Source organism: Drosophila eugracilis, unplaced genomic scaffold (assembly GCF_018153835.1).
Source record: "Drosophila eugracilis isolate 14026-0451.02 unplaced genomic scaffold, ASM1815383v1 contig_2154, whole genome shotgun sequence".
NCBI lineage: Eukaryota > Metazoa > Arthropoda > Insecta > Diptera > Drosophilidae > Drosophila > Drosophila eugracilis.
In genome coordinates this window covers 6207642-6227866 of record NW_024573038.1, presented here as the reverse complement: position 1 = coordinate 6227866, position 20225 = coordinate 6207642, and the positions used below count along the sequence as shown (strand labels likewise).

General features: G+C 42.1%; 1 protein-coding gene across 1 annotated transcript; it reads right to left on the bottom strand.

Moving 5' to 3' along the window:
- Window positions 1-11687: 11687 nt before the first annotated feature.
- On the bottom strand, window positions 11688-13090 carry LOC108114024 (antigen 5 like allergen Cul n 1-like). The gene is made up of 3 exons (XM_017224772.1): window positions 12850-13090; window positions 12331-12749; window positions 11688-12258 (listed from the first exon to the last, which is right to left on the bottom strand). Exons 1-3 carry the CDS (start codon window positions 13048-13050, stop codon window positions 12033-12035), a joined length of 846 nt encoding a protein of 281 aa, XP_017080261.1. The 5' UTR covers window positions 13051-13090; the 3' UTR covers window positions 11688-12032.
- Between the last annotated feature and the right edge of the window lie 7135 nt (window positions 13091-20225).

The following is a 20225-nucleotide window of genomic DNA, read 5'->3' as shown; positions in this document are numbered from 1 at the left end:
AAAAAAAGGTTGAAAAATACCTACGAAATGTAAAAGGATTAAGCAGGATTAAGTCGTTAAATAACGAAGTGTGCCCAACTCTACCCTACACTCGCCTTAATGTGTTCTGTCAGCATTTAAATAAAATGCAACATAACTGCAGAAAAACAACGGCCATTTGCTCTCAATGATTTATGCCGCTGAAGTTTGCTGATCAATGGCAAATAATAAATTAAATAACTTTAATTGCACATTACCCGGACAGCTGGAAGAGTGTGAGTGGCCTTAATGAGGGCCCGGTGGCACTTGAAGAGCTACCCGTATGGGCCATTAAATATACGATTTACCATTTACCATTTACCATTTACAATTTACCATTTGCCATGGCCATCCGAATGCAAAATCGACCTGCGACAGATGCCAATGACAGTTGCCACGTTTCGACCTCTTTCTCCAACCTCCTCTTAACTACCCATCAGATGTTGACTTTAATATTTCATTCACCTTTGCCACGACAACCGCAAATCAATTAATTCATTACGATTGCCGGAAAAACTGCTGACAAAGGCCTCATCATTATCGTTCCCATCATCATCATCAGCAGCATGGGAAACTACAAGAGCAGAGCAAAACTGCTAACCAAGTTATTTTCCTTGCCTTTCGTGTTAATTATTTCCGCTGGAACTGAGGCTCTATTTTATTTATGGTATTGCGCGCCAAATGGAGCTCTTCTTTTTCTCAGCGAAGTTGGAGTGGCGAATGCCATAAATTATGCAGATACTCTTGTCCGAATTTGACGTGAATTGTGTTTAATTAAAATTTACAACTCTATAATAAGAATTTCCCCCTGATGCCAGCCCCTCTCCTGATTTCAATAATAGAAAAGGTTTACTGGGAGTTAGAAGCTACTTAAGGGACCTGTACAGCATTCTATTGTTACCCCACGACAAGTTCCCACACATGTACTTACTTCCAAAACAGATCCAACCCCCGGAAAATTGCTTAGTTCTTTGTGATTGTGTCCCAATGTCCCGATGTCCTAAGCCGGCATCGCATAAATAAGTAAGGGAAATGAAAGAACATTAAATGAGAATTCAGGGAAAATCAATTCAACGGACTGACAACACAGTCTTTGTATATTATTAAAATTTTCAACTGCTCCGCCCGCTGAATAAGTCATGAACAGCTGTTGCTCCTGGCTGATTGATTTGCTTACAATTTACATTTGGCCAGAACAGGATTTGCCTGCTCGTAATAATGAGGGCAGCTAAAGGAAAACAAGAAATTATCAAAAAAGACAGAGAAAAATTGATTGGAAATTGCCTTAGCCATTTGGCAACTAATTGACGTTGATCGACAGTTGCCATTTATACAGAAATCTGCAAAATATTTATACGTCTCTGGTGATGGCCTCGAGGAGCTGCTGCCGCTGCTGCTGCTCCTCCATGGCAATCATTTATTCATTCATTAATTTGTGTTTGTTTTATGTTAATTTATTTATTACACTTCGCCCCACTCCACCCCTTCGCCACCACCTGCTCTCATCAAATTAAAGGTGGGCCAATTACGAATGCCAGCGAGAAAGTCCAACGATTCCCCTTCGAGCCGTTCATGTGCGCATAAATAAGCTCTTTTTTGGAGCTTGTCAGTTGGTTGGTAGAGGGGGAAGGTGGAATTATGGCCCGATGTTCTGGTGTGGCACTTAACAAGTTGCTTTTTGATTGGCGCACGCAATTACTGAATTTTTATTTACAGTTAATTTGCTTAATTATGGCAGAGACAAAGCCCAGCGCATTGATGTTCAACATACGCAAGTTATGAAATTTAAGCCGCCAACTTATCACTTTGGCATTTATTCTGCCTTTCGCTCTCGCTCTCTGGAAAGCATCCTCTTGGGCCTCGCATTGTATTTTAATTAAAGCACGTAGTGACGAAGGGGCCATGCAGCAATTAAAGCCAAATAATGGCAGCCAGCAGTGCATACAAAAAAATGGAAATGAATGGCAAAAGGCCAACTAACAAGGCGACAACGCTGCCGACATTGCGTATACGCCGCGTTCGCCCATTACATAACGCTTTTCTTCGTTTGGTCCTCCACTTGGAGGAGACTTGTCTTTCTGTCTCTCTGTCCAGCAGAGCCTTGTTTTCTGCTTTTTTTGCACGACTGGACACGCGTAAAGGTCGTGGCAAAAAGAAAACACAAATTTTTGCCATTTCTGGGTGAAAGTCCCAAGGGAAAAATATGAAACCGGAACTAAAGTGTCTTTTTTTTTAACTTCTTACAGATTTTCTAGGGTTTAAATATAGAAAAATAAAGTATAAAAGTACATTAGCATTATTTTTGGTAGCAGATTTCAGCGAACTCTTTTAATAATGAATCACAAATCTTCCTTTCGAGGCTTGTGTCATATTTAACCAAATTACTGCCATCATATACCCACATAAATAGCACTTTCCAAAGTACTTATAAATTATTTCATACCACAACTTCACTGTAATCCCGAAATCTCTTAGAAATTGCAAAAGGCAATAGATCCTAGACTTAAATGGTTCGGGGACTTATCATTCTGATAAGTAGAAACTTTTGCAGAGACCTGGTGGTGTTCAAGTTAATACCCATTTGCAGCGTTTGTTTAATTATGCCAATTTATGCAAACAATCAGTGCGCAATAGGCAGACAAGTGCCACAAGCAGCAACAACCGATGGAATGTGGCAACAGAAGCGAACGGAGGGCGTTTCTTGGGGCCAAAATGGGCGCAGATAACACGTAAATAAAGAGGCACACACTCAAACACTCAAACACACAGCCGCACAGACACAGAGACACGTTGAGAAAGTGCGACACATGCAGAACAATTGACTTGAGCTAACAAAAAGATACAAGATACAACGCAGACACAAATACACACGCACAAAGGACACAATTCCAGGCCATTGTTTTACAACTGCCAACAAAAGCAGCAAATTTAACTTCTTTCCCAAGCACGAGTGTGTGTGTGTGTGTGTGTTTGTGTGTTAAGTGACTTGTTTTACAATGCCAATGATAACACACACACACACATATATAGCAACAACCATACAGTTGCAGGCATCTTGATAAGCTCGCTATCTGCGGCTTGTCTGACATTTTGTAATTGAAATTCTACTGCAGCCTACTTTTCAGCGTTGCACCCATTACGCATACGCCACGTTGGGCACTTAAAGGAATTAAACTATTCTCCACGCCCCTTAGCCGGTCCGTCTGGCCAAGCATGCGAGGGCGCAAAAATCCGAAACGTCATTTTTTAAATTAAAAAATATACGTGTACGTTGAAGCATGACATTGGCCTCGTTACACTGGCCAGGAAAATACATCAATCTGAGTTATTTTTGATATTATTTTTCTGATATTATATTGAGGTTAAAAAGGTTTCTGTTTTGCAAGCTTAAAACTGATAAAAAACAGTTCTTAGTTTTTTCGTTTTTAGAGTTTTATTAAAGAAACTTTTAGTTTTACCAAAATGGTTTATTTTCTGTTTTGTTTAGAATTTTCATTTTTATATTGACAAAGTGACAGTTTTCCTCTCTGAAATGCATAATAATATTATAGAAAACACATGCAAATAAAATAAATAGCACTGCGTTAATTTGTTTTAATTTGCGTTGCATTTAACAAACTTTCATAAAGGCAAGTTTTTAATTTGGAACTTTGTTGGCCAGTGTGGCGCTTGCACGCCCGTGCTGCTGGCTGTTTTGCAGTCTGTTAGCCAGATTTCCAGCCACATACACGAGACAACTTGTTGCCCCGACAGGCCGACAGACAGCAGCAGTTGGCATGAGTGTGCGCAAGTTTTCAACCCAACCCAAGGTCAACTCGGTCTCTCTCATATTAAAGTGAAAATTTGTTTTATTTTCCCGGGCGATGTGCATGAAAAATAGATGATGCCGGGTGGCCAAAAAAAAAAAACTCTGCCCTTCTTCACTGCCTTAAAGAAAACGGCCCAGCAGAGACATTCGGGAACCAGAGGACGGGACTTCATTGAACCTAATCAGTTTTGAGGCCAAAGCAAGTTTGGGTCCTGGCACGTGGCCATTGGCCGAATGGACTGAGGCCACTAATCCCATAAATAATGCACAGGCCAAACAAGTCCGGCAGATTGGCAAAGGACGGCTGGACTCGGGGACTCGACGTTTTCGGCCGTCTCAAAGATGCGGCTGGCCAATCATTTCAAGGACATAAATTCACGCAAATGTTTCAATCAATTTTGCGCTGCCCGGGCACAATACAAATTCAATTTGACCCACAAATTGCTGGCGCAGCCCAAAGGACTCCTACGACTCCCCCGTCATGTTGTGTTATTGAGCCATCTTTATGCGATTACAGCAACAACAACAACAACAACAACATCGCTGTGGGAGCGCAGCGGTACAGTGAACGCTGTACAGTAAAGCACGGAAAGGCAGAGCGGCGGAAAACAGGACACGGGCTGGACAGGCAAAGGATATCGTACACAAAGGACGAGCCGAGCGTCGCACTAAAAAGGGACAGCGCAACGGAAATGTCTAACGATTGAACAAAACGGATGCCAAAGGGGCGGGGCCGGAAGAAGGGCGGTAAGTGGATGGGTGTCTGAGGAGATGGCGGGGGGTTTCAGGGGCAAGCGAGGAAGAGCGGTAATAAATGACATGACAGACATCGAGGCGAATTCCTTTGAGAGGAACCCGCAGCCCAGCATCGAAGCTCGACTCCTGTCAGAGTCATAACCGCTTACCCAATGCAAATGGGCTAGTGCGTACACTGAGAGGAATATTAAGCTAGAAGTCAATAATAACAAAAAGATATAACTCTAGTAACAAGACAGTTTAGTATTAAATCCTTCTTAACTTGCTTATATTTCTAAGTAACTAAATAAACTAACTAAGTTTCTAACAAAGTAAAGTCAATTTTCCTTAAAGAAGCTCTAAGTTGTTCTCTGTGTAAGAGGGTATAATGTGAAGGGTGATTACCAAAGTGGAGCGGGTGGATGGCAGCAAATAGAAGGATAGTGCATACTGAGTTCCTCATTAAAAACTGACTAAATTGAGTTGTGTGTGAGCTGTCTTACAACATCGCCGAAAAAAGAGAAACCTACCGTTTACATTTCTTGGTAATGCGCTTAGTTTGGATGTCGCAAAAAGGGGCTGGCTCAGGGGGGAGGGAGGACTGCGAAATGGAGGATGGTTTTATCCACTGGTTACAAGTTGCGACTGCCACTTGCAAAATGCCTGCCAAGGATTTATAATGTTGTCCTCGTCCTCGAGGCGCTCGAGTTGCCGTTAAGTGCACGAGTTAACCCCGTTTTGTGTCTTCTGCTTGCTCCTTTTTTTCCCTCTTCTGTTTTCTCTAGTTTTCCAGGACGACTAAGAAGCTCCTGCAGCAGCAGCAGCTTGCAATTTGCTACTCGCAGGATAATCGCAGGAAATAATGGTGTGAGCGTAATATGCGAATGGTTTGCTAATCAAGCGTGCGATAAATGCCAATGAGCGAGTTTATATTTCAATTTAATGGTGAAAAACTAATTTCCAGTCCATCGGGAAATCGTTGCTTAACAGATAACGGCATTAACCTATAGGAAAAAGGACTTAAAATCATATTGCTAATACTGATAGGTGGAAAAGGAAGGTTCTTATTTTTATTTAAGTGTTTTTAAAAAACCGCGGTAAAATCACAATGTAAAAACATGAAAGCGTATACCAGTACTAAGATTAATCTTCCAAAATAAATACATTTTTTCGGCATCACTATTGGTATGCTTTGTATGCTTTGTTGACCTAATGCAATGGCATAAAATGTTCACCCCAGAAAACACATAGACCGACATCCACGTGCTCGGGAATTTATTGAATCAACGCGCGTGGCATAAACAATGGGCAGCTGCAGCACGGCATAGAGATAATAGGGCGTGGCACCGCCTAAATATAGAACACAACCATTTCCTTATTGCAGATAGAACGGGCATTGTCTGAGTCCTCTGGATGGGAGAACAACAAGCGGTGCCGCAGGGGAAGGGACCGCAGGACGTTAAAGAAAGTGCAACACATTAGCCGGTTCTGTGGGGCCTTTGTCTGTGCCAGACAAGTGCAACAATGGAGCGAATAGTATGAAATCTGCAAAAAGGGATAAAGGGGTAAAGGGGTTTCTGGGCCTGGAGTGGGGATAGTCCCAGTCCTTATCCAATTGGGCCTGCCGCAGAGCCCTTTGTTCGGCGTTCCTTTGTTTCACCTATTAAGGTTGCTGCGACGGCAAAACGTGTGAATATAGTACAGATTTTTTCATTTGTTTCTTATTTCAGCGCTCCCCATGCAGAACCGACATCGCGAATATTGCCATCAACCATTCGTTTCCTTCCACTCGAGGCTATTTGCTTTGAATGCAATTAAAACTACATTTTATTGGCTTTTTTTCATTATTGGAAAAAATGCAGTCAATGATATTAATAAATTGTTCTTTGGCCAGGCAAAATGAGCAATAATCAAACAGAAGAACAGAGTAAAAAATGCATAATTGCCAGTCTAGAAGTGGAAAGTGGACAAAGGAAAAATGCCCCAAAGGGGGTGGCAATAAGTCGAAAGGCAGAAAGGAGCAATTTTATCATCTGCAGAAGAGTTGAAAAAAATATATTAAATTTTCTCTTTGCTCTTTCAATTAAACTTTAAGAAGTATTTTATTTCAGAGCTATCTATACCCGAGTACAGATTAAAAGTTAGGCTGAGCGTTGCCTTTCCACCTGGTCTACGTTAAAGTTTTCCTAGCCTGAGGCTTTGGGAAATTACTGTTGCTTTTATTGGCTGGAAAGTTTAAGTTAAGATATTATGGGAGGTTATAAAATATTATTTTTTATGATGGAATTTATTTCTTAAAAAGGATCATCATGTTTTCGAACAACAAATCCCAGACGTAAATAATAAATGAGAATTTATTTTGAAATGCATAAAACTTTCCATCTCCAGCTTCCTGTCCATTTCAATTTTCTGTGAAGCTTTTCCTTTTTAGTGACCTAATCAACTCGTTAGTAATTTTATAGCAATTTCACCAGCTTATCCTTACAGCATCCTTATGGCTGGCCATCAACAGCTCATTTATCCCGCATCCCCACTTTCGGCTGGAGCGCCAGCTCTTCGGTTCATTTTCGCCTTCCAGTTAATGACATTGCTCTGCGGTTCTATCTCGTCCAGTAGTGGCCATAAATTCACTCTGCTTCGGTCATTGGATAGCCATTTCTGGGTGCCGTTCTGCACAACATTATGAATTGATTGCTGGCCAGGTGCTGGCCATAGCCACACCGAGCGTACAAATATCAATAACTATCTCCAAGGCAAATCCCCCTTTCACACACGGTAAGCTATTTTTCATTTTCACTGCTCAACTCTTTCCCCTCCCCTCCCCCCTGCTTTTTCACTGAGTTTGTACATTTTATACATCAAATAGCTGTGTACATATAGGTACAGTTTATGTTCTGGCCGGTTGGGTTTATTTTTTTACCGATTCTCTTTTGCCTTTTTGTGCATCATCAAAACTTAGTAAATTAAAATGGTCAGCGAGGCGTTTTTTGTTTCGCTGGCATTTATTTTCAATTTGTGTGGCATGCTTTTAGGCGCTCACATCCTCTCTACCCCATTATTTTTTGGTTCGACCCTTTGCCTTAGCTTCTGCTTACCATTTAGTTTTTGTTTAGCCACAATTTTGGATTCACAGCTCTGGTTTTCTGTTTCTTTTTTTTATTATATCTCCATTTTTGTCGGCTTTGTGTTTGGAATATTGATTAAATGGAAACGGCAACTGGGAGTGTGAGCACGAGTGGAAACAATTGTAGAGGGCAACGGGGTTCATTGCATTACAGGCTGATTGCACAAATAAAAGCCCTGGCAATTGCCCTGGCAAAAGGTTAAACTCTGGCAATTTATTAACACACACACACGTGTCGAGCATTTGTTTAGAAGGTGAAAATAGGGAAGGGGAGGCAATTTGTTCGTCTGCTAGCTTCGGTTAATTGAAACAAGAAAACAGCGAGTTTAAAAGGAGCGCCGCATTAGCTTAATCATTCACCCAACCAGAAAGGACTTTTAAAATGCTAACGCTCCTTGCTCCTCGCCCCTTGCCGCCGTTCTCATTCACGCTTACCGCTAAGCCTTGCCGCCGGAAAATGCTCGCTTTTCCGCCCCGAACATCTCGGTGGCTCCATTAAAAATGCATTTATCATTTGGCGTTTTGAAAAAGCTTCCTTCCTTTCTTTCTTTCGGTCTTTCGGTCTTTCAGGCTGTCTGGCAGGAGACTGACACCTTGTATCAGGATGCTCATCCTTTCCATTCCCGAGCACTTTAAGTTGTTTGTTTTTTACGAAACCGAGCACAAATTGTATTTGGCTGCCGCCAGGACGTTAGAAACTTTCTCTTTAGCCAGAGAAATATGCTCGACTTTAGGATTTTTCGGGCGAAAGTGAAAAGTGCCAACGCCATGCAACTTGGGGCCTGTTCGAGCGCTAAACTGTTACTTCCACATGCTGAGCTATGGAATCGAGACGGGGCATGGGACTTCTACTCCGGGGGGGAGAGGAGAAACAGGTCGCCAATCTGGCTCCAGCTGGCCATCGATGTCGGGTTTTAGCTAAGCCAACAGCCGAGACAAAGGCATTCCCAGAGTGTTCATAAAAACAGCCAGGCTGCCTCTTTGCCATTTCCCGGCCAGTTAACTAGGTCAGCTGTGCACTTGACGAAATTTCGGAAAATCATTAATAAGCTAGGAAAATTTAATATAAATTTTAAAAAATTTTAATAAAATGGAACTTAATTTTAACGAGAAGTATGGAAATATGCAACAGCTTAAGAAAATAATGAACATATATAAAATGCAAACTTTTTCCGAGTGCATCCACACTCATGGCACATTGTAAACTGGCGGAAAAGCCAGGTAAAAGTTGCCGCCACATGGCCAGGTGAGTGAGAGTGAGAGTTTGAGGCTTCCCATTCATGTTTAGCCGCATTGCAGCGCCTGCATAAATTTCATTAGATTTTAGCTCTGGCCACTCTTGATTTCTCCCTTCCTTCTTGTTGGCTTTGTCTCTAACAAATCAATTGGCCTTCAAATCGAGGCCATTAAGGATGGTAAGAGGAATCGAGGGAATCTCTAAACATATATATACACTCGAATAACGATACGTATATAGCAAATGGGCAGGCGGAAAACATCTGAAGCACATACTCGTAAATGGCTTCCTAATGAAGTCATAAAGTGCCCGGCGAAGGCAACTAGATGCTCGCCATTAAACGCACCTTGAGCCACGGCCAAAGCCGCTGAGAAGTATGCTAATAAACGTAAACCGAGCTCCATTACCAAGGGAAGTTGAAGTCATAAAAATAAAAATAACCCAGAACTGAGAACTGAGAACTGAGAACTGAGACCGAATGATGAGTGCCAGGAGCGATTTGCAGGCGCGTCTCCGATGGAGACTCTCCATCCCCAAAGGCAGTTCTCGATGAGCTGATGAGCTGATAAGCTTTTGAAGCGGCGCGAGAAGTGGTAACTAAACTTTACCAGGCCAACTATAAATGCAAATTTAAATAAAGTAGAAATAAAGCTGTTGCAAGGCAAAACGCTGGAGGTAATAGATTCTGAGTTGGTATAAAATTAATATATATCCTTTGCTTTAACAACTTTAAAAGAAAAATTACTTATTTATGTAAGAAACTTACACTTTCTTCCCCTTTTTAGAAGACAGTCTATCTCAAACTCCTTTAACTACAAATTCTTAAGGCCCTTGCATTAATTTTCTAATGGCTTGTCCTATATTTGGTAAACATACCAATTCCATGTGGGAGAACGAGAACGCAATTCGTTAAAAATGTAGGCCAAAAATGTTAAAAGCCTCGTTGCTTTAGCACTTCAGCCCAATAAACTCTATACCACCTTTTAGTCTACCTTTTAGAGCCGTGGCTCAGGGGCATAAAAAGCAAAGACTTTCAAGTGGCATTTACCTTTTGGGGCGGGACACCTCTTCCACCAGCTTTATGGATGTATATATATATGTGAAACAAACACACACACACACGTGCAGAGAGAGGGTAGAGACAAAAGAAAAGTGCGGTCAAAGGCATAATGCAAAAGGAAAACCGCGAAAACCCAACTCACAGACACAGTCACAGAGACAGACTCACACATCCAGGCAATGGAAACACATATTGAACATGCGAGCAAGCTTTACGTGCTGACAATGATAATGACTTTGGTCCTTGGACCGAGGAGAAAATGGGGGAAAATGCAATGGCAACTGTCTCCGTTGGAAGTGCATCGAAAACGCTTTACACGCTAATGCACCATTATCAGGAGAAGAAGTCTAGAGTCTAGAGTCCCCGTAAATCTTCACTTGCAACGAAGAACTTGAAGGGCTTTAATAGATATTTATTCGAGGGGTTCATGACGGGTCCAAACATTTGCTCTACTTTCGGATCCACCTCCATAACTTTGATAAATTGTTACTCGTCGCTTGCCGGAAAAACGAGAAAGCTTTAAGTTCAAGTGCTTAAAAAAGGAAATGGCAAAGTGAAAAGCGAACAGGGAACGGTTAGCCAAGGCAAAACAAATTGTGGCGAAACAAAAACTGCAAACTACATGAACAATTTGGCATGCAATGCGAGAGCAAAACGATCTGCAAAAAACTAAAAAAATATATATAGAAAAAAGGGAAAAATGGTAAGCGAGGGACACCGTCTAGTATTTTTTTTTTTATTCGCCCAGCTTGTTGCATTTTTTTTCTGGAAATCCAAGAGGAAGCCTTAAAAGCGAGCAGCGCTTCAAATTTATGTGCTGCGGAAGTGGTGACTTTTAGTTTTTCCCTCGCCAGGTGTCAGACATGCGAATGGAATGGTGAGTGGTCGAAATGGAGGTAACCAGTTAAATGCCAGCCAAGCCAAATCCAAAAACCAGCTGCCAGAAGCTGCGGGAAAACTCGATTTCCCGCCTTTGCCATTTTCATTCAACCCAGCCAACCCGCCAGCAAACTCTCATGCATTTCAATCAAATGAAGTCGCATAAAATAATGGAATGGCAGTGCAGTGGAGAGTGCTAATCGGATTGAAAAACAGAGGAGCTCCTCCCCTCCCGCGGCCAATGAACATTATTCAGCCATTCAATCGGTGTGGCACTTTTAATTAACTATCTCTAGTATCGGTTCTTGCTAAGAAAAACACATGTTCAACCTCCCCTCGCCCCGCTGTTGGCAGACTCAGAGGTAGTTAGCTTTTATGATACTGTTCAGCAACAGCATCCCATTTCGCTGAGGAGGTCTCTAAAAATCTTACCCCATTGCCGTTGCTGCAAGTCGGTTAATGACCCAATGCCACTCGATTGGCCATTAAATCCCAATCCTAAACAAGCCATAAAGTTTATGCAGAAATAAAATTAAATTAAACGAGCTTGGCCACCCCGCAAGTTGTCCTAATCAAGTTGTTTGCGCCCATTAAGGGGCGACGGAAGTGGGGATGGCCATAATGAAGAGCATTGCATCATTTCGCTTCGATTTTTTGCCACTTAAAGTTCCCTTGTATCTGCGGATATAGAAATGTCTGCCACTGACATTTTTACTATCGTTTGCCCTTCAAAGCCACAAGTGTACTTTGGGAAAATCATAAGCCTTATCCAGGTCATATTTTGTTTAAAGTTCTCTGGGAGAGTTTTCAATAAGACATTTATAAATCGAAGTAGCTTTGTCCAAACATACGAAGGGTATAATAAAATTTATATTTCCATCAGAGTTTTCTTTCTGTGTGGCTATTTTACCGGGCTGTTATGCAGGTAATTGCACCGCCATCGATACTTCCTGCCAAGCCCGCCAAGAACCTCGGGGCTGGTTCGTCACAGGAAATTGGCAGAAATTCCATTCCGATGGAGTTGTTTGAATTTTGCATGGCCAGCTGAAAAGCGACCAGTCCTTCGGTTTGGTATTTATGGCCAGGTTTCGGATAAACATGGATAAACAAGATGCATTCAATGTGGATGTTATAAATGAAGTGGCGCTACCCTGACCCCCAAATTGGGAATTCAGTGGAATAGTTCCGTGGGCGAGCACAAGGACGAGTGCTTCTTGTTGCGGCCCGTCTGGCAACCGACGGGCTGGAAGCGGTAGATCGGCTGTCCGCATACCGGAGCCCGGGCGTAGTTGCAGGTCAGCTTGAACTGGGTCAGGTTCTTGACCACGTAGAGCAATCCGGCGCAGCCCACGTGCGAGTTTCCCTCGACGGCCATGACCGCAAAGTGGCGGTACGCTCTGTGGGATGGAGTGAAGTTGGTTTCACAGAGGCTTTGATCTCAAATGAAGTTAAGGAACTTTTCAACTCACTTTTGCCTTTTCTCATCACATGGAAAAAGCTCCATATTCGCGGCAGTCATATTTTCTGCCTCCGACCACCAGGTATTGACGGCAATGGACATTAACTCCTGGTAGAGCTGTTCCATTACCTTCTTTTCCACATGGTGTGTCATATTGAATACTATGATATTCTGTCCGGATCTTGGGTACTTGACTGTATTGCGGCAATCGTCGTGCATGGGCTGACACATCCTCACATTGAATCCTGCCACGGCGGCCAATTCCTCGTCCCATTGCATGGCCACCATTCGAGCAGCTCTTGGCAGTTTGGAATCCTTGCCGCTGGCCAATAGATAACGCCGCTGATTGTGCTGCTTAATGATAGTCTCGGCGAGATCGGTCAGATTCACAAAATGTATCTGCTTGGCGGGACAAGCTCCGTGAAGGCTCTATTATGGGAGATAAACTTTATTTAGAGTTTTGTTTAATGGTTTTTACATATTCAAGACAAAAGTTTGACCAAGGTATAGTAGTATGAGAAAAAGTCACCTTATAATAGTTTTCGCACGCCACATGGTGTTGTCCTTTGGGGCACAGTTTTGGCTGGCAGTAAGGACTCTGTGGCTTAGGAGTCGTTTTTGTCGTCCTTATAATTGGTAAGGTGACCACATCATGCGGGTTTACTGAGATCTGAGATTTGGCCAGCAATAAAAGGGAGACCAGTGTGAGCAGTAATAAAGACACCTTCATGGTGGATGGCTGGCCAAAGGCAGACTGTACTGAAAGTGAACCGCTTTTCTGACTTATAAAGCAATATCGGTTAAAAAACAGCTGAAAGTTGTTTTTCCATTGCTCTTATTAATATTGTCACTTGATAGATATCGGATTTCTGTTCTTTCAAAGCTAGCTAGTGCTGTCATTAAGTAACACTTGGTAAGAAGAATAAAGACAAAGATATCGTAATAGGTAATTTCAAAGCTAAGTACCCAGATAACCAAGACATTGGGTAGATCACCAACGAAGAAGGTTTCGGATTCCAACGCAGAAAAGTAGAGCGGACATATCAATGCCGAATAAGCGAAGTATCTCCGAGTGGTTGGTCCATAAACTCCTTAAATTCCCAGAGGCAGCTGTCCATAAACCAGAAAAGGGGTAACTAGTCACCAGGGATGACGGACAGAGAGCGATCGCAGCAGCAGCAGCATTGGCGGCGTAGAAGCCGTTCGAAGCACTGCGGATTATGGTGCAAATATACTCCTCGGCTTTTGCAATAAATATTCAGTCAATTTTTGGGCTTGAAGGTAACGTCACATTTGTTCAGCATCCGCGTCACCAGAATTCCAGATGCACTTCAGTGCCACCAAGTAAGTAATGTATTTGGAAGTGGCCAAATCCAGGATGCACTGCCTCTTCTGGATAATCCAGGTACTACAAATATCATGGTGTGCCATAACCTTGGTGGTACCTGGATAATGCAGAAAAGCTGAGCAAGCCTGGATTCCACCACTCCCAATCGCTTCACTTACACACACACTCACTATAGGATCACTGGACTGATTTATGGCTGGTCAACAGAGCCCTAGTCATGTTGAAAACACCTAAAACCAGTTGGGAATTATTGGTACCTTAGAGTGCCAAAAATGAACTTTAATAATATGTTAACTTAACATGCCCGTTAACATTACCTGTCAGTTAATATTTAACCTTTCCGATAATATTTAAATTATTAAAAATGCACGTTAATTTAAAAAAATTTATGAAAATGTGAAAAGTTTTTAATTTTTAAAATGTTTTACGTAAGGCAAAAGTCCATTCTCCCTGACTATGATGACTATCAACCAAAACCTTGGCTGTTCTCTCTTAAACGTGAAAAATAAGCTGCCTTTTCCCTCAAGTAATCCTGATTTTTGGCTCGAAAAACATCGGCAATTTAATCTATTATGTTTTTTTAATTCTCTTGTAGCAAAATCTAATTGTCAGTGTCATGGAAAAGGAGGGGGAAATAGAGCCGGCGAAAGAGTCGGCGATGGCGACATCGAAAGAGACAGCGACAGGCTTTGCCACTTCCCATTGTCAGTCAGTGGGCCACAAAATTGGCCGCGAAAAGTTGTAGCAAACATTCTGTTACCAAAAATGGCTGTCATCATCGTTGTCGCGTTTAACAGCTGAGTGCCTTCAGACTGAGACTCACTTTCGTTGGCTTTTACACTGAAGAAAAAGGGGTTCTAGTTCTAGTTAAATGGGGATCTTTATTTAAGCATAAAAAAGGCTCTTCATATGCTTTGATTGTATATTTTTGAGCTGAAACTGAAAATGTAAACTAAATTTCTTTGATAAATATTTGGGAGCTGAGCAGTTACAGAAAATAAGAACTTAGAACTAATATCTATTTAATATTCAATATTTTTGTAACATTTTTTCGCAGTGAAGCGGATGTCAATGCCATTCGCATTAGAGCACATTAAATGCTATTTGAGGGTAACCACACTCACAGAGACTTTTCCGTAAAGCCCACACCCCCGAACCCTTCGAAACCACCCACTGGCAAAGGGCGGTATGAAAAGCCTAATAACTCAATATCGCTCAATTGATTACGGGCAAAGACGCTTTTCCCGGGTTGCCAGCTGAGTCGCCTTAGTCGCTAATTGTCTGACAACTGGGGTCCCAGTTGATTTGCGTGTAATTGGCTGGACAGTGAACTTCCCCGGGAACTTATAGCCGACTTAATTAGACCACCGAGCCAAGGACTTAAAGCCACCGCTGTTTGGTCCTCAAGAAGGAGAGGGGAGTGGCCTAAATTATGCGCAATCACTCATTCCATTGATCCTAAAAATATAATATACAAGAAGCGCGCGCGTGCACATGTCAAGTGGGCAACTCTGGACGTCTGTCTTGTTTAGTAGGTTGTAAATTTTAATGCAAAAGAGCAACATTTTTTGTGATTTATCGCTTTGGGCCAGGGCAGGACCGAACTCGGGGCCGAATCCATGTGAAAAGGGCATGCATTAAACAGTAGACAGGGGGCCAGCCTCTGGCCGGAAGTCCTTCAGCCAGGACCTCCTCCTAGAGGAGGAGGTGCCCAGCACGCGTTGGCCAGCACCTGTTGCCTTCACCTCCTCTGCCCCTGCTCTCCTACTGCCTTTTTGGCCACAAAGTCAGTTTGTTTTGCGGAAATTTATGGCCCCCGACGTGGTGGCCAAGGCAAATACAATTTTTTTTTTTCGTATATTCTGCCCCTGCCCCGTGTCTATAATTTATTTTTAATAGAGAGACAACTTTCTTTGGCCGACTAGCCCATAAATTTGTGTGCGGCAGCAATCAAAGGAGCCAGAAGTTGGGGATCAGCAGTGGAATTATGCAAGCTTTTTGCATTTAAAATGTCATTATCGGTGGGAGGCGCCTTTGTGTTTGATATCTGGTTACGGAATATGGTTAGGTATACGATGTACATGGCATGGATATGGTATCTGGACAATACATCTGTGAGCTCTGCTCGGCTGTCAGAATTTCGCAATTGAATAATCAAATTGAATGGCCACAATTGTCAGAGTGTGTGTGTGTGTGCGTGTATCTGAGTTGATTTATTGGCCAGGCCAAAGCCGCATTTGGGTTTTGGCCATAACTCAAAGCGAGCTACTTGGACCACAAATATTTGCTAATGAAAATGGGTGGCGGTGGGCACTTGAGGTGGTTTTTGGGGGGAAGGAATCTTCAGATTCAAAGCCGTGTCAAAGGATTGCCGATTGCGCTGGCCATCAATATGCGCATAAAGTTCAATATTTTCCAAGCAATGCCCCCCTGCGAATCCTGCTAACAATAATCCCTAATTTTATGCAAATCTCGTCAAAGTACTCGGCTTTCTCTCGCTCACTCTCTTTTCAATACCCCGCACTTTCCACAACTCAACAGCTTAGCTGCGAAAATCCTCTGCCCGAGACTTTTCCGCAGGGTGATGGTTGGGCGTGGGCTGGGTGGATGAAAACTTTTTAAGCGCCAGCGTGGCAAACTTGTCCGTGTCTTGCATGCCAAGGAAAATGTGTCAAACTCAAAGTCTCCGCTTTTCGGTCGAAATCGTAAACATGAAAAGGAATCCGGCGCACTGCGCCTTCGCCTTATCAACCGAATTTAAGTTAATTAAGTTGTTACACTTCTGATCTAGCACACTTTCAAATCGCAGAACAAAACCAATGTCTGTCTGGGGATTTTCACTTTTGTAGGCCCTTCGAAGGCCATAAAACATTTGGACGAGGTTAAAGCCGAAGGCCATTGGCCAAAAACTAGAACCCATTCATTTGCATTGCGTCAACTCATAAAAAATAAATGTCCTGCTTAAAAAGTACGAACTGCGATTGACCTTTATTGAAAGTGCAAATTTTGCTAAATAATTCATGAGATGTTTACGGAATGAGTTCTTCTTTCAGTTTAGGTATTTCCGAACTAATGTGAAACAAAGTGAAAAGTGGGAAATATTTAATGCACTTCATGGTTAATTATTGATACACTTATTGGCTTGTTTGCCAGGAAAGTTGATTTAACCAATCACTAAAAAATTAATATGGAAAGGGTTGGATATGTTATATTTTTTGCAATCCTAACAATATTATGCCAGCTAACAGTGACGACGCATGCAAACTTTTCTGAGCTACAATATATTACAAGCAAAGTTTATCAAGGATAGCTAAGAAAAAAGCTCTATAAACTAAATCAGCAACAAAATGAGGCAAACTGCTTAAAATATGAAATAAACTTTTGGCTGAAAAAGTGTCAGGATCACCACAGCCGCCGCCACATCCACTGCCACAGCCACAGCCCGTCTTGCCCGAGGGTATAATTATGCCAACGTTTTATTATGTAGAAACGTGTGACTGTGTGTCCATACAAGTTTTTTAATTCTTTCGAGTCCGCGCATTTTTTAAAGCCCCGCTAAAAAAATATGCAAAAATTGGCGTATGTGTGAGTGTGTTTGTGTTTGTTTATATTTTCCTTTTGCATTTCGCTACAGAGAGTTGCGTTGTGATGGTGTTGGTGTGCATTGTGTTCGCACATAAATTTTAGGCAAGCACAGGCAGCGCACTCACACCAACACACACACACACATGCCAGCACACATTCGCTGGTTTATTTGGGTGAAGGCCACGAGCTGAAAAAAAAAGGAAAATAGGGGAAAACCCAAAGGCAACCACCACAACGGGCAAATCTCAGAATTAAATGCAATTTAGTGCAGCAAAGTGGCAACCCACAACAACACACAACAAACTGACACAATCACATTTGGTTGCATGGCCTGAAATGTTGAAAAATCAAAAAAAAAAAAAAAGGAACTTTTCCACTTTGCCCAAACATTCAAATCATGGCTGAAATACGCATTCAAAATTACCCAATTCATTTCTGGCATAACATGTCAATTTGTATTGGCCAAAGGTCGGGGTGAAAAGGTAGAAAATGTTGGCAAAATGTACGGAAAAATGAAGGAAAAATAAAAGGCTTGAGAATTTCAGGCAACTTGGAGCGACAAGTAAACAAAATGCCCCAGCTTAGACGCCACTTACGAATGCCATTAGGCCCGGTTCAAATTCAAACTAAGCAAAAAACATGAACAAAAAGGACCAGCTACATACCTCCGTACAAATATATCGAATCGAATAGCAAGGCAAATGTGCTGTAAGCCTGCGGATTTCTATAACAATGTTGAATTTCTGAACACGGCATTTGATGTTGTTTCCACATTTGAATGTTAAGTGGCCGCTTTGTCAGGGCTCAGTCGCAGGATTTTGTGAACCCTTCCTGCCTGAGTAATCCTTCACCATCCATCTTCATCTCTATCTCTCACGAGCAATCAAAACGAAGGGAAAAGCCGGCAAGGCGGGGTGGTGGAAAATCTTGGCAAATCGGGGAAAGAAGTACAAATTGAAAATGCAAATCTTTGGCACAGCTCAAAAGTGCAAAACAAACAGCCAACTGGTCGGGCAACAAACACAAACACCAGCACAAGTACAAATGCAAGTACAAGAAGGGAGATTTCAAGTTGAGCTGAAAGTGCATAAATTGTTGAATACTTTGCAGCGCCGTAATAATTGCAAAGCGCTTGTAAGCACCTGGCTAAAATTTCTTGCCAAGAGTTTTCTACCTCGCTGATGAGCTGTGCAAATTTATTTGCCCAGCTTGAGCGCTAATTGGCTAAATAAGATGTCTTAACATCGCCAGCTTAGGGCGATGGATATTGCGTATGCGCCATGGGGTGAAAACTGTGTGGTCAACAGCTACTAGAGATAGCAGAAATTGTTAAAAACACATTTCTGTTGTTTTAATTACTTTTTTGTAATCCGGATTACTCTTAGACTTCTTTATTTTGGCTTAGACTGAAAGAATTTCAAGGTAAGCGAACGATTTTCTAGCATATTATTGCATACTTTTAAGCTGAAAGCCTTATTAATCTAAATATTCACATAAGCCTTAAAAATAAACAACGTTTCTCTTTGTTTCAAGTAAAACTTGAAGTTTAATTTTTACAGCCACTTCAAAGTTTGTGTTTTTCTTCATAAAGCTCTTAACTTCCCTGCAAAAATATCCCATGACTTAATTTTGTTTGCCAACTCAAACCCAAGGAAAACACTTTCGATAATATGTTTACTCCAGCTAAGAAGAAAATGTCCAACAATTTGAATTTCGCCAGCAAGGCAGCCAGAAATCAGAAGCTTATATTTTTCAAGTGACCGCTGTAATTGTAAATTTATTGCAGTCTGGTCCACTGATTCTTTTGGCTTTTACAATGTCCGAAAACCCATGGTCTTTATTTTCTCTTAACTTCCTTTGTGGCTTTTGTGTGCGGCTACATTTTTATTGCCTCTTCATCTGCTTTGTTTGTTTTGCCAGCGACTTTAATGCCGCCTAATCTTTGCCGTTTATCAAAAACGGTGCCCCAAGGAGCGCTAGGCAAATGAATTGCATTATGATTGCCAGGCCACAAAGGATCTGGGATGGGATGGGCATGGGGGTGGAGAGACGCTTTAGCATGGAGACGGGAAATGCGAACGGCACAGGACTCTAAGTTAGGTGTGCCCCGGCAAGTGTGCATCGTAAATTCCCAAGAAAATATTGTCATCTTTAAGCCAAACCAGAGAAAGTTTGCTCAGTTGGGAGCTGACTAAAACTTTGACTACGTTCTTTCAATTGATTTTAGACACTTGGAAAAATAGATAAAGTTTTAAATATTTTAAATATTTTATTTTAAAAAATATGTTTGATATTTTATCTTTAATGTCCTTAAATTCGTTCAGCATTTTTCCAAAGAATAAGTAAAAGTAAAAAGTCCCCAAAAAACCTACAAAGGTGCCCCACTCGAATGTGGGTCACATTAAAGTGGATGAAAGTGTCGGGGAATCGGTTTTGGGAACCACTCGCCGTATGCAGGAGAGCCCATGCACATGGCCGCCGTCGGTTATTAGCCAGCATTGTTATGGCCAACGTTGTCGCTGTTGTTGTGGCCATGTTATCGCCGGCTGGCCGTGTTGTTTATAATGTGGCCAGAAAGCACCAGGAAGGACCAAAAGGACCCCAGTACGGCCCAGTAGAGAAAGGCTTACCAACTGCTTACGGCCTGCGGGCAGGCTATTAGTTATTTTATGGCCCCTCGATGATATCGGTGGTAGCTCGGCAGCGGCTTCAATGCATAATTTTGCACTCAATTATAATGGAAACTACCCTGCCTCCCCTGTCGGATGGGAGGGTTGGGGAAATGGGCGCTGGGTAATGAAGTGCTCGATCCGTAACTTTGACGTCTAGAGGGCCAAGATGCCGGAGAAGAGTTTGTCATGGGTGAAATTATCATTAATTACGTGCAATCAATAGATCAATCTGAAGATGACTAGGGCGGTGGGTAGGCGGTTGTAGTATCCTAGTGTAGAGTATGGGTCAAGTATGTGTCG

Excerpts from the sequence above, each read along its gene's own strand:
- LOC108114024 (XM_017224772.1), bottom strand. The coding sequence starts at position 13,050 with ATGAAGGTGTCTTTATTACTGCTCACACTGGTCTCCCTTTTATTGCTG. Across the intron at positions 12,750-12,849 it reads CGTGCGAAAACTATTATAAG|AGCCTTCACGGAGCTTGTCC; the intron begins GTGACTTTTTCT and ends CTCCCATAATAG. Across the intron at positions 12,259-12,330 it reads TGTGATGAGAAAAGGCAAAA|AGCGTACCGCCACTTTGCGG; the intron begins GTGAGTTGAAAA and ends TCCATCCCACAG.